This window comes from Sus scrofa, chromosome 13 (assembly GCF_000003025.6).
Source record: "Sus scrofa isolate TJ Tabasco breed Duroc chromosome 13, Sscrofa11.1, whole genome shotgun sequence".
NCBI classification, from domain to species: domain Eukaryota; kingdom Metazoa; phylum Chordata; class Mammalia; order Artiodactyla; family Suidae; genus Sus; species Sus scrofa.
The window spans coordinates 137,360,841-137,374,745 of NC_010455.5; the positions used below are offsets into that span (position 1 = coordinate 137,360,841).

Genomic DNA, 13,905 nt, shown 5'->3' on the forward strand with positions numbered 1-13,905 from the left:
CTCAGACCACCTGGGCTCCTTTCGTGCTACTACGCTTCTAAGCAGTTGCTCTGCCCTGCTCCACAAGCCCAGGACAGACTCCTCCAAGGCCAGCTAACTCTAAACCGAACACAACCTCCAAACAGAAACCAAAAAGCCTTGCTACCTCTTTCCATCAGCATCTTCCCCCACCCCATCCAGCTAAGTCTTCTTCCTGGGGAGCACGTGTTCCCTTCAACGACTTCAGCTGACGACTTAACACAGCGTAAGGGGGGTTAAGTAACTCTAGTTGGTAGAATTTTCTCTAAGCATCTAAGTGGGTGTTAAGATGATGAGTCATCACGCTGAGTCTGTATAAGGCAAAAGCTGTGGCAACTTAAAAAAGAACAAGTGTTAGCGGAGAAACAAGAAATGACCAGGGAGATGAGGGGGGAGAAAGGCAGCGGGAGAGTGATACTGACAGCTGCACAGACAGATGGACAGACAGGAAAGGATGGAAGGAAACAGATGGAAAGAGAGAGACACAGAGAGAGGAGCGCAGGGTCCAACACAGTCTGGGAAGCAGGAGTCAGAGAGGGTGGGCTCAGCATGTGCTGAGAACAGCAGAGACACATGGCCGCGGCCAGGGAGGAGTGATGCCGTCTGGACCAGAGGCAGAAGGAGGCTGATTTGAGGAAGGGGATGCGCCTGTTGAAGGAGGAGAATCCAAAGGCAGCGGAAAGACTCAAGGCTGGGGGTGGAGGGGGTGGGGGCTGCTTTGTGATAACAGGATGGCACCTTCAGGTCACAGGATCTCCAAACACAGCTAACTCTAAACCGAACACAACCTCCAAACAGAAACCAAAAAGCTCCATGCTGATTTTCACCTATGCTTTTCCATCTCCTGAACTGGATTTGTAGCAGGGAGCATCTATCTCAGTGATCTCGGCATCTCATCCATAACGAGCTGCATCAGCCCCAAAGGTGTTGCCCTGCCCGGGTCCTGCATGCTGTGCTAACCTGGGCACCGCCAGCCCCCTCCGGCCTGTGGGAGACCCTGTGAAGGCTCTGAAGCCACACTGAAGGGAGCTCAAACCTTGGTGGTTGCAGGGATAGGGTGACGCCACGTGCCTCACTGGACAGCTGCCCTCAGAGGCACAATCTGTCTACAAGGCGGGTTATCCCCACTGGTTTAACAGTGACAACTTTTCCAGACGTTCTGCTGATCTGTACTCTAGAGAAGAGACTCCCGCCCCAGGTCATCTGGAAGGGCACCTCTACTCTCTGCCCTTCCTCCTGTGCTAAGAACGAGGAGGCAAATTTACCTTAAATGTCACAGCTCGGTTATATTCAGTATGAAATGCACCATCCCTGTCAAATGAGGAGAAAAAGGTGTTAACTTTATGAATGGTTGTGAAGACACTTACCTTTAGTTTCCTGCAGCATTTAATAAGATTCAGCTATTGAACACAGTTCAAGATTTTTTTTTAAGCAGTAATTGTAAACACTGGGGGGAAAAAATCATTCTGAAATAAAATTAATCTCACTAAAAATCGCTGTTCGCAGAGAATACCAATGAAAGCTTTCAGCATTTGCTTGGAAATTAGAAATGCCCACGTGTACTTACTGGTAATGGAATAATTCAACCTTTTTGTCCTTTGCGCTCAGGTCAACTTTCATCTTCTTACACAATTTCCTACTCTCTGCGTCCCTGAAAGACACAAATGTGGGGACCACCTGGTACCTGCAGACCTCACAAAGGTGGCGACAGGGTAAAATCTGCTGGTGGCCAAAGAATAAAGTGGGTATCTTAGAATTCTCAATACAGGAGAGGTCGTCACTATACACAGGTTCTCAGAAAACTGGAGGAAGGAGAGAAACCACGAGGTTATGGACTGATCTGGGAAGAGGGGCAAGTAGGTGGGAAGGTTGTATCACTACCTGGAAGGAGCAACGGGATGGGTCCAGACTGGGGGAAAAAAAAAAAACCCGAAAGCTTAGGGGGCGCATGGCCCATTCTAAGAAGAAAAACAAACTCAGAACAGTGGTTCCTAGTCCTGGCTGCTCTTTAGAATCACCTGAGGAAGTTTTTTTTTTTTTTTTAAATACTGATTCCCTGGCCCATCCCAGATCGTGACTCCAGAAGCTCTGCCTGCGGCCCTGGCAAGTTTTCATTTTTTAAACCTCTGATGTGTGTCACATGCCACCAGGGTGGGAGGGAATGTCCTACGATACTGCAGAGGTTATGAAATCTGACCGGGAAGTGACAAAAGCCAAGGGAGAAAGGGAAGGGTTCAGAGACGCGCTAGCGTCTGCACTGTCAGACCCCCGCAACTCTTCTAATGAGAAACGTCTGCCGGATGCCCTTCTCTGCTTACCAAGTGCTCACGCACGCCCTCCTCTAATCCTGGTTCCCTTTCTGTTAGACCAGGGACCTCAGAACGTGGGCTCTCGACCAGCAGCAGCAGCACAACCCGGGATCCTGTGACAAGTGCAAAGTCTCAGCCCCATCCCAGACCTAGTCAAAATTCCTAGCGGGTCCTCCAGTCAACTGTGTTTTAAGGAGCCATCAGGGTAATTCTGAGGCCTGCCACTGTCCTGGGCTCTTCCTCCTTCCCCTGACCTCTCTCCCACTATCACGAGGTTCAGCTTTCCAGCCCCCTTGGAGACCTTACCTGCTCTCACCCGCTCAGCCAAGTCTGCCCAACAGCCAGCCGGGGCAGCCCGCTACTTCACCCGCAGGGCCCTGCTCCGTACTCCACAGCCCTCCTGCCACATCCCAACAGACTCAGTGATGGTATCTCGGTCCCCCGATCCCCACCGGTTCCCACTGACTACCCCTCATGGGAAGCCTTGCTCTGCCAGGTAAGAGAGCCACCTGACGGAAGTCCCGTCAACTCCCACCTGTTTCCCTACCTCGCCACCTTCCACAGCCATCAGCCTCATACGGCTGTGCACCCGCCCCAAAGCAGATGGACTCATTAAACCATTCAGCTCAACTCCAAAAGCCACACTCCTCAATGGACAAGCAAAATGATGGGACCTCATTTTAAGTGTAAAGATGCAATTTGCAATTCAAGAAGCATATCTCTCAGGACTGGTATATGTGGGCGGGAAGGGGGAGTGTCGGGTGTTTTCAGGCTCCCCCCACACCCCAGGCCTAGAGCTTTCCCTCCTCATGTGGTCCTACGGATGACAGTCATCAGAGCAGCCACTGCAGCTTCCACCTCACGGCCTAGCCAACAGGGGACTCGAGAATTGCAGAATGAACTCAGGCAGGAAAAGGGTAGTGACATGGCTCTGGCTGGCCCCCCAAAGTGGGGAGGGCCTTCTAAGATAAGGAGACCAGAGAGCTGGGATAAGCTGGGGTGCAAAGGGGATCCAGAAGGGCCGAGGGCATGCATCAGGAGGCACTGGAAAGGCAGCCCACACGCCAAGTGGATCAACGCTTACCCTAAAGCCCTGTGGGGATGCCAGGCACCCCTACTGATGACAGCCACTGCAGTTTGGGTCTTCCCTGTCCCGCAGGTGCTCTGTGGTGAAGTCACACTGACAGGCAGCAGGTCTGTGTGACAACTGTGTCTGAGGTGCCCTTTCCCTGCCCCATGAGAGACGGGAGGGCTCAACTGGGACGTTTACAACCATTCCCTTGGCACTCTGCCTGTCGGCTTGGTTCTGCTGTGTGCAACTATTGCCGTGACCACCTCCTGTCCACCCAAATGTGACAACATATAGCAGCTGGGACAGGAGCCAGCTCCGGGTGCCTGCGGCCTCCCTTGCCCATGCTGACATCCAGCGGGCGTGCCCAAAAGGCAAGGAAGCCCAACGCTGGCTCTCTCCTCCCTCGAGCCTGGCTGGCAGCCTCCTCCTGTGACTTCGCAAAGCAGAGAGGAGTGCACACAGCCCAGGCATTGCAACCCCGATTCCTTCCCCCCACCAGCTTGCAGGGAGCCCACTCCTTGGGAAAGCCTCACTGTCCTGGTGAGCTCAGGCCAGACTTAGGACCAACACCGGGCTGGGTGGAGCAGGGAGGGCCAGGAGCCTCCCCAAGGGCCAGGCATGCCCAGCCCTGCCCACAGCCTCTGGCTCCACGGCAGTTCATCTCCCTCCCTGCCACAGGACTCCCTGTGGCAGATTCTGTCAACCCTCTTCCGTCCTCAGTCCTTAGGTTATGGGACATCCCGGGAGGATTTTCTCCTCTTCCCCGCCCCCACCCCTGCTCCCACATGCATATGAATGCTGTACACATTCTCAGAGGGGAGCTGGCTTCTTGTCCTCTCTGAGCACCTGTGACACAGACCCCAGAGCCTCAGGCACCCTCCTCCTGCACAGCCACATGCCCTGCCCCAATTTCTCTCCACACCTGACCACCATGTCCACTGACTATTGCCCCCATTCGAAAAGTTTGCTCCACCAAGGTGAGGGCTTTGTTTGGTTCACAGCTGGTTCCCCAGGGTTACAATGGCTGCTGGCACATAGCAGCCACTCTATAAATAGCCTGGCGAGTGAGTGAGTGAGTGATGCTGGCTTGTTGCGCTGGGACAAGGCGCTCACTGCTGGCTCTGGGCTCTGCCTACTGAGCTCCAGGAACCCTGCCAGGGGACAATTCCTCACAGTGCTCTCAGATCAGCCCCACCTCCCTCCTATGATTCTGCCCTTCAGAGTGTGTGTGTGTGTGCATACATGTGAGTGTGCGTGTGTATGTGCACTCATACCCACTAATTGTGCAGTATAGATGATAAAAGCCCAAAGAGTTCAAGAAGGGGAGAGAAATTACCCAAGCTCAGGGACTTAAAAGGATCCAGGTTGATAGATGAAGCACAATTAATTGATCTACTGGCTCCCTCCCCTCCCTGGCCAGGGACGGGGGCCCTGGGGTGAAGGAGACCAAGGCAGAGAGCAGGGAAATGAGCTGCTTTGCTGGGATGAAGCGAGGGGCAGCCAGAGAGTGGACTGGCCAGGGAGATGCCCTCACTTGTCACTCCCCTGACCGCCCTGCGGGAACCAGCCCTCTCTGCTGGGGAGGCTGGAGCCCCCCTGCCCTCTGCCCATCACCTGCTGCATTCCCCCCACCCTGGCTCTCCTCTACAAAGAATGTGGAAGAAGATCGGTGCAGCCTGGACACACCTCCCTCCCCACACCGGCCCAGACAGACACGTACACTGGGCGTTTTCATGTGACTTTGTTGTGGGTGGCTGGCCAGCAGTGTGGAGTGGCTGCAGGTACGTGGTGCTGTGTTTACTAGATCTTCACGTTCTGTGACGATCACTCCAAGGACTGGCAACCCACACTGCCGGCAGTCAGACCCAGGGATGGAAGGGGGAGGGGGTGGTGAGAGCGAGAAGAAAGAGAAGAAATAAGGTGCTGAAGGCTCAGGAAGGGGAGGCGCATGATTTTCCAAGCAGCCCAAGTGGCAAACCCTCCCTGGAGTCACTGCTAGCTGGAGCGACTGATGGCTCCTAGATCTGGTGCTGTCACTAGCTAGCCTGTGACCTCTGGCGGGGCCCTGGTTTCTGCAGCTGTAAAATGCGGGAGTTGTCTACATGAGCTGGGTGGAGCTTTCTATTCCCCTAGAGGGTCATGTATTGCTAACACATCAAGGCAGGCTGCATTTGCAGGGGTGCTGTGTCTCTCCCAGAACTGGGGCTGGCTCCCTGACAGATGAACCAGAAGCCAGAAGCCCGGACGGGTGGTAGAGAATCACAAAGATCTGAACCTCGTCATCTCTCTCTTAGCCCACCAGCCAGATCCGGCTCAGCCGGGCAGCCTCCTGCAGTGCGTGGAAAGCAGATGACTCTGAGGGCTAGAGGCAAGGCCCCCAACCTGTCTTGGCCACTGTGTGCCCTTGGCTATCCCAGCCTTCCTAAGGTCCATTTCCCCATCAAGGAAGGGAACATCTTTCTTCCACCTGCCGGGTCTAACACAGGGAGTCTGAGCAAAAGGACCTATGACCCAAGAGAAGGTAGGAGAGAAAAGGTGGGACGTGCCCCCGTTACAGAGACGCAAAGAAAACGCAAGATGAGGCACAAGAAACACCATCAGAGTGACTGCGAGGTGCCAGATACTGAGGACTATATGCAAGGATGTGGCTGAGGACAGAGCCAAGAGCCAGAGAACAGGCCTGATGTAGCGGGGCCTTCACCATGGCCAGGCCTTGTCGGCAGGTCACTAGCCCTGCTGAGGAAGGGACTCCCAAGACACGGATCCTCCCAGGGGTGGCTGTTCCCCTTGGCACCAACCTCAAGAAGGCACATGATCAAGTATGAATTACGTAGCACAATTCACAGACGTGACGGGACTATGAGAAAGAGGAGTGTGCCTTTTGTGCTCCACCTGTCTCCCCCGCCCCGCAGTTCTGGGGGGGACACGGCACCCTCCTTCAAGTGCACGGCAGCATGCCACAAGGTGTCTGAAGCTGTTATAGGCTTCAAGTCCCCTTCAAGGAGATTAAACTCCAAAGGTCTGGCTGTGTCTCTTTGTAATGCCCCTTCCCCCACCTTGAACAACCTGGGGGCTCACTCCCTACTAGGAAAGGAATGTCACCCATTCCTCAGCCCGCCTCTATATAATCTGTTCCCCATGCAAATAAGGTATCCAGCACAGGGATACAAAGGCAACTGTAAAGTGGGGCAGGCCCTCTTTTTATACGCGTGTGGGAGCTCTCTCTCTGACAATGTACTTTCACTTTAATAAATTTGTAAAAACATCCACCATTTCAATGACTTGCTAGAGTGGGGCGGGAACTGAGGAAACTGCAATTCTATCATTCTGGAACAAATTCTAACAAAGCCGTGTCACAATGTACTTGCTCTGGAAGCCTACCTTATCCCAAGGTAAGTAACTTCAACATGTTTACGTGTAGGAGTTCCCAGTGCGGCACAACAGAATCAGTGGCGCCTTGGGAGCACTGGGACGCAGGTTCGATTCCCGCCCCAGCACAGTGGGTGAAGGATCCAGCATTGCTGCAGCTCAGTCGCAGCTGCGGCTGGGATGTAATCTCTGGCCCGGGAACTCCACATGCCTCAGGGTGGCCAAAAAGAAAAAAATTTTTAAATGCCTACATATAAAGGAGCAAATGCTGGGAGGTCCCGTTGTCATGGCTCAGTGGTAACAAACCCAACTAGTATCCATGAGGACGATCCCTGGCCTTGCCCAGTGGGTTAAGGATCCGGCATTTCTGTGAGCTGTGGTGTAGGATGGAGGCCAGTCGGATCCCGTGTTGCAGCTCTGATTCGACCCCTTGCTTGGGAACCTCCATCTGCGGCAGGTGTGGCCCTAAAAGTAAATAAATAAATAAGTAAATAAAAGAGCAAATACGAAGTTCAGGTAATTTGCGGAAGAAGACACAGGCTTCAAAATGCATTATGCTTGCCCAGCAGGCCTCACATCTTGGGTCTGCAAGTAGCACTGCTCCAGGAGAAAGAGAGAAGATGGGAGAATGAGGGGGAAGAGGGAAAACGTGGTTGGGTAATGACCCTAAACCCTCAGGAAAAGAAACAGTGAGGGCCCCATAGGGCAGTCTCAGCCCAGTGAGACTCAGCCTCCAATAAGCATACCAGGCCCAGCTCCCGCCTGCTGGCTGCCACCCCGCCGCCCAGACAGCAGCCCTCCACGCCAAAGCCCAGCCGATGCCAGGCTGCAGGGCGCGCAGGGAATACCAACTCCCTCACACACAACCCACTTAAGAGCAGGACAACTACCACCAGCCAACCTGAGCGTGGGTGCTGAGGTCTGAGCCAGGAGGTGGAGCGAGGGGAAGGGAGAGCTGACAGGGCCCTGGACAGAAGCCAGACACCCTACAGACACGGCCCAGCAACAAGCTACAGTCCTGGACCTGGGAGAAAACCTGTGGGGGCGGGGGGACCGTGCAGGCACGCAGGCAGGGGTAGGGAGGAAAAGGCCAGAAAAGCAAGTAAAAGAGAAGAATATCCACACAGAGGGGAGAGGAGGAAAAAGACCGAAAGAATGGGGTAGGCATGGGCCCAAGAAGGGAAGAGGCAACAGAAACTATCAAGGGAGGCATTCTCATCATGGCTCAGAGGTAACAAAGCTGACTAGGATCCACAAGGATGTGGGTTGGATCCCTGGCCTTGTTCAGTGGGTCAGGGATCTGGCGCTGCTGGGAGCTGTGGTAGGTCACAGATGCAGCTTTGATCCCACGTTGCTGTGGCTGTGGCTGTGACTGTGGCCGGCAGCTGTGGCTCTGGTTCAACCGCTAGCCAGGCAACTTCCATATGCTGTGGGTGTGGCCCTGAAAAGACAAAAAAAAAAAAAAAAAAAAGCAAAAAGCAAAACAAAACAAAAAAACTATCAAGGGAGCAGGAACAAAGAAGGAGAGAAGCTAACAATGCGGGATGGGAGCGATTTAAGAGGCAGACACCCAGGATGGGAAGAGAAACACAAAGAGGGCAAGACACACCCTCCAACGGGTGTACCTGCACACATGCTGCACGCTGAGCCTGGCAGCTTCCAGGATGTCAGGCTGTGTAGGGATGAGAGCAACTTGCAAGACTCAACTCCATGTTTCACACGAGAGTAAAGTAAAACCCAGAGAGGCAACAACTTACCATAGGTTCCACAGCTATTTGCTGTCAGAGCCTGGACTCAAAGCCAGGCCTCCTGACCTATAGGTTTAAAGGGCAATGCAAGGCACCCTGTCACTGGGCTGACGCTCACACCCGAGACTTTCTTTAGGGGTGTCCTCATAAAGTCCGAGGGATCCTTACCCAAGAAAAAGCCCCTGAGGATAAATGCACCATTCCCCCCGCTGCCCGCCCCCCAGCCTCTTGCTGGAACGCCCTGAACAATATGGCCCAGATGAAAACGTGCACGAGCAGAATGGGGTCTCACATTTAAATTCTATTCCAGAAAGAACCTTCATTTACCTGATCCTCACCACAGACCCAGAAAGAAGGCAAAAGTGTATTACTGTTCCATTTTACAGATGTGGAAAGATTCAGGGTACCCAACTGGTCCAGGGTCATGGGGCTTGTAGGCAGTGAAGCTGACCCCTCAACCCAGGCCTGTTACTTCACACACCTGTCAAGACACCTCACACCAGAGCACTGACTTCTCTCCCTCCGATGCCCCTGGTTCCCTCACTCCCTCTTAAGGGGGGAAAGCAAGGGGCCATCACCCCACCCCAAGCCCTAGCATCCCTATTCCTGCCTCCACGCCTTCACTGACAGGGCAGGAAGCAGAGGTGGGGAACCGTAGCAGAGCCCATGTGAGGCAGGTGGGCTCTGACCACCTGCTGTCCCCCTACTTGCTCCCCTGCAGACAGTGCTCGCAGGAGGGCTTCTGCCCATTCCTCTGTCCATCCCAGGGCATCTCATTCAGACTCATAAGGGTGGACTGAGAGCATTTAGGATGACACTGAGAGCTGTCATCACAGGGTCCCGAGCAACATAGTGAGTTTCCCGAATGACGACGGGGCTATTCAGAAGTCTCAGAGCAGGAGTGGCTGAGAAGGGCAGAACCAGCTCACGTCCTTGGGGATCTCGTAGTGTCACAGTGACTGTCACCCAGGGTAGCCTGCATGGACCAGAGCCCCAAGTTCCACCCTTCCCCTGTTCTGGGAAGATTCAGCTGCACCCTGCCTCTGATTTCAAACTCGGACTCAGATATTCCGGCTTCCGATATGATTCATTAGAGCTCCATAATCCACTACTTACCTAAACTTGAAAACACTATTTAATATTTCAGTTGATTCTTCCTCATAGAGGCATAAATTGAGTAGCAATTATGTGAAGAGTCGATCCTTTTGTCTTAAGGTTACCTCTTTTAAGCTCTAAGGCAGATTTTCACTTTAGCACATCAGAAGTCACAGGATCATTTCTCCCATTGGTGCTTTTATTTTATTTTTTATTTTACTTTATTTTTTTTTTTTTTGTCTTTTTGCCGTTTCTTGGGCCGCTTCCGCAGCATATGGAGGTTCCCAGTCTAGGGGTCTAATCAGAGCTGTAGCTGCCAGCCTATGCCAGAGCCACAGCAACGCGGGATCCGAGCCGCGTCTGCAACCTACACCACAGCTCACAGCAACGCCAGATCCTTAACCCACTGAGCAAGGCAGGGACCGAACCCGCAACCTCATGGTTCCTAGTCGGATTTGTTAACCACTGCGCCATGACGGGAACTCCGCTTTTATTTTTTATTTATTTTTTTTGTCTTTTTGCCTTTTCTAGGGCCACTCCTGCGGCATATGGAGGTTCCCAGGCTAGGGGTCCAATCGGAGCTGTAGCCGCTGGCCTATGCCAGAGCCACAGCAATGTGGGATCCGAGCCGTATCTGCGACCCACACCACAGCCAACGGCAACGCCAGATCCTTAACCCACTGAGCAAGGCCAGGGATCGAACCCGCACCCTCATGGTTCCTAGTCAGATTCGTTAACCACTGTGCCACGACGAGAACTCCTCCTGTTGGCGCTTTTATTGATTCCAGACATCATGTCTCCAAATGAGTTCCAAATTCCACTCTCCTGTCTTTCACATACTAACCCTGGCCCCATTCAGTCCTACCTGTCCAGGGAGTAGGGCAGGACCGTCGCCTCTGCGCCCATCACCAGACGACTCAGAGGCCCACCCATGGGGAGCTGCCTGCACAGAAAACCTAGGCACTTTCAAGACCTGGTCCTCTGAGGTCTTTGCCCTGAACTTGAAGTCTACGTCCTCTGCGACACTTTTCTCAAGCTTTCCTGGCAGTGTGAAGTGACTGTCATCAGCCGGCGCCATGTCTGCCTCCTTCCTGCACACCAAACTCCTTGAGGACACTATTAGCCACATTATACTTAAAGCACAGAGTTAGCACTTAGGAATGTTTGCTGAAGGGACTCCGGGGGATGAAGCATCTACACAAAGCTTCCTGCCCACTTCTGCCACCTACGAGCCTGATGAGACCCCTCTGTGACACTAGATGGGCTTGGCAGGACTCATGGCACCCTCAGGGATGGAGATTCCTGGACAAGGAGGCATCTTGTCCCCCCAGTAGGTTCTGTGCCTTTGCTAGTCACACAGAGCACTCCTGGCAAAATACAGGAGACAAAGACATACCTGGAAGACAAGAACACTTCAGACCAACTATGAACGAGAGGAAACCAATGGCAATGATCTTGCCAAAATGTCTAGTGAGCCGTCTCTTCCATAAAGCTGGTGTTTGAATCACTCGGGAGGCGTGAGGCCAGACAGGCACATGTGCGTGCGCACAGCCCCTACAGCAAACACCTCTTGGCTACGACTCCTTCTCCTGGCCTCATTCAGTGCTGGTCAAAATATGAATCTCCTTCAGTTCCCTCCAATCATGGGCAGGACCAGCTCGAGGCTATCAGCTTATAACTCAGTGTGTCCCAGAAGTTCACGTGCAAAACAGCCATTTAGAACTCAGATAGAAGAGGGAGTGGAGTGGAGCCCATAAAAGCCCACTGAACCCACAGGGTAGTATCAGGGCTTATGACTTGGGCAAGGACAGCGACATTAAAGGTTACGAAGACCTTTATGAGCCGTGTGGGAAAAGAACTGACTTTTTTCCTGGCAGAGCCCCACCCCTTCCCGTACCAACAAGACCGCAATGCTGCCTAAGCTCTTCTTCCCTCATCTTCCCAAACCCACAGTCCCGATAAACCCCAAGTCCAGGTGAGGAGTGGCCAGCCCCAGTGGCTCTGGAAACACCTGCTGTCCTCAGTCAGAAGGACGTGCAAGTACTGGTATCCATCAAGTGCAGCCGGTGCTCCACAAACGTGCAAAGAATAAACCTCTTCCTCCCGACCTTTTCCATATGTCTCACTATCTGTGTGTCTTTTCTCTGTTTTTGCCGATCTGTGCCCAACTGGGAGCTAATTATATGACAAGAGATGTGTGTATATAAATCCCAGCAGCAAAAATACTGAACACAGAGCGATGTGGCAATGATTCCTAATGACTGAATGGAAAGGGAAGCTGAGCACACCCTGGACTCAAGACTCCCAAGCGCAAAAGGATCAGAGGAATTCCAGCAAGAGGTCCCTTCATCACGCTCAGAAGCAGCTCTCCCTCTGGGGGCCGGCAGCACTCATTCTGCCTCCTCGACACGGACAAGGACGCCTCTGGGAGGAGCAAGGTGAGGCAGGAGGAGAAGGAGCTCACAGCATTGTCACCAGGACAATGACCAGGGGTGGGGGCACGGCCAGAGTGGGGAGCTGGAAGGGCTGAGCACCTGTCCAGGACTGCCACATCTAACGGAGCCACCTCGGGAGCCAGGGCAACAATCAGGTGGGCCAGCTGATGCCACCACTTGCGCACCGCGGGAGAGGACTGGGCTGCAGGGCAAGCCGGTGGTTCTTGCTGCAGACGCCCCACAAGCAAGCCCACCAAGGACCCCCCTTGGGGCACCAAGGCCCCCTCTGCCACCCACTGGGAAGACAAATCGAGTGACAAATGACAACAGAGGAAAAAGTAAAAGCACTACAAAGAAGGCAGAAGAGGGTGGGCTGAAACAGGAGCAGGCGCCACCGTGGCCCTCCGCCAGCCCACGGTGGTCCCACAGCACTGTGCTTTGTCATCTTCCACAGCCACCCCCTCTCCCAGAGCATGAATCAGGAACACTTCCCACCCTATGCACCAGAGCCCACCCCCCCCCTCCAGCCACCATGCTCCCAGTGCCCGGGACATACCCACAGTCCACCCAGCAGATGGTGCCTTGTCCCTTCACTGCCTGGGCCACAGTAGACAATAACCTGAGATGACTTTCAGCTGCAGCCTCTGTAAGAGAAACAGAAAATTAAACGTCTGTACCCAAGCACACCAGGGCCGGCCCTGCCATCCTTCCTCAGGGGCAAGGAAGGTCAGAGACCAGTCCTGGAGGTGAGGTCCCGGTTCATGAGAACACCATGCCCGGGAGCAAGAGCTCATGAGAACAGCCCAGCTCTTCTCGGAAAGCCCTGTTCCTGCCATCCTCACACACACACAGAATCCCTCACCCCTCCCTCAAGCCGCAACTCATGCCTCGCTCTTCCAAGAATCTCTGGGCTGGATCCTCAACTCCCAGGAGCATCTCTGACTATTACCTTTCTGGGACACATTTTGAAAAATCTATAACCAAACAATTACAATGTTATAACGAAAACAGGGAACGAGTCTGCTGATTCCACACACTGGCCTGTCCTGGCCTCACCTGGGAGCTGACAAGGGCGGGGACCAGAGCCTTCCTTCACTCGTGCGTCACGCACTCACCTGGGGGCTTGGTAAAACGGAATGATTTCTTTTTTTTTTTTTGCTTTTTAGGGCAGAGGTGCAGCATATGGAGGTTCCAGGCTAGGGGTCAAATTGGAGCTACAGCTGCTGGCCTACACCACAGCCACAGCAATGCCAGATCCTTAACCCACTGAGCGAGGCCAGGGATCAAACCTGCAACCTCATGGTTCCCAGTCAGATTCATTTCCACTGCACCACACCGGGAACTCCTAAAATGTGATGATTAAATGAATTTTACATGTGACACTGCTCTCTGACAGACTGATGCTGAGTGTGCCCAAGTCATTTTCACAGCCCACTTCCCCAGAAGCCACAGAGGAAGAGGCAGTACCCCAGGGGTCAGCTGCAGGACCATGAGCTATGCCTCAGGGCCCGGTGGGAGGAACATGAGAAAGAAAGAGGTGTTGGGTCAAAGGCCCTGGAAACTACTGTAAGAGGGCAGGTTCTTGGAGACGGAGCCTCTGTGGCCTGATTTCACACTGCCAGCCTGCAGCGGGCCACTGCAGAGTGGCCGTGGCCAGGCTGTCGCCTTCCCCCACCAGAAACCACACGATACATTCCAAGGCCAGGCAGGAATGATATCTGAATTATTTGGCTCCTCAGATCTCCTTTTCTAGTGTGGATAATGGAAGCTGTTTGTGAACACAAAACATGCTGAGCCTTTCATGGAACGAGCAGAAAGCATCCTTCAAGAGCTGTGCACGGAGCCACCCACAGGAGGCC

The 13,905-nt window shown here is 53.5% G+C and overlaps 1 protein-coding gene across 1 annotated transcript in view; it reads right to left on the reverse strand.

Moving 5' to 3' along the window:
* The window catches only part of PDIA5 (protein disulfide isomerase family A member 5), a 98,380-nt gene that overhangs the window by 60,755 nt on the left and 23,720 nt on the right, over positions 1-13,905 (reverse strand). The window contains exons 3-5 of the mRNA XM_003132633.5: positions 12,603-12,690; positions 1,586-1,669; positions 1,284-1,329 (exon numbers count right to left, since the gene is read on the reverse strand). Of these exons, the coding sequence (XP_003132681.3) occupies positions 1,284-1,329; positions 1,586-1,669; positions 12,603-12,690 (218 nt within the window). The remainder of the gene's footprint in view (positions 1-1,283; positions 1,330-1,585; positions 1,670-12,602; positions 12,691-13,905) is intronic.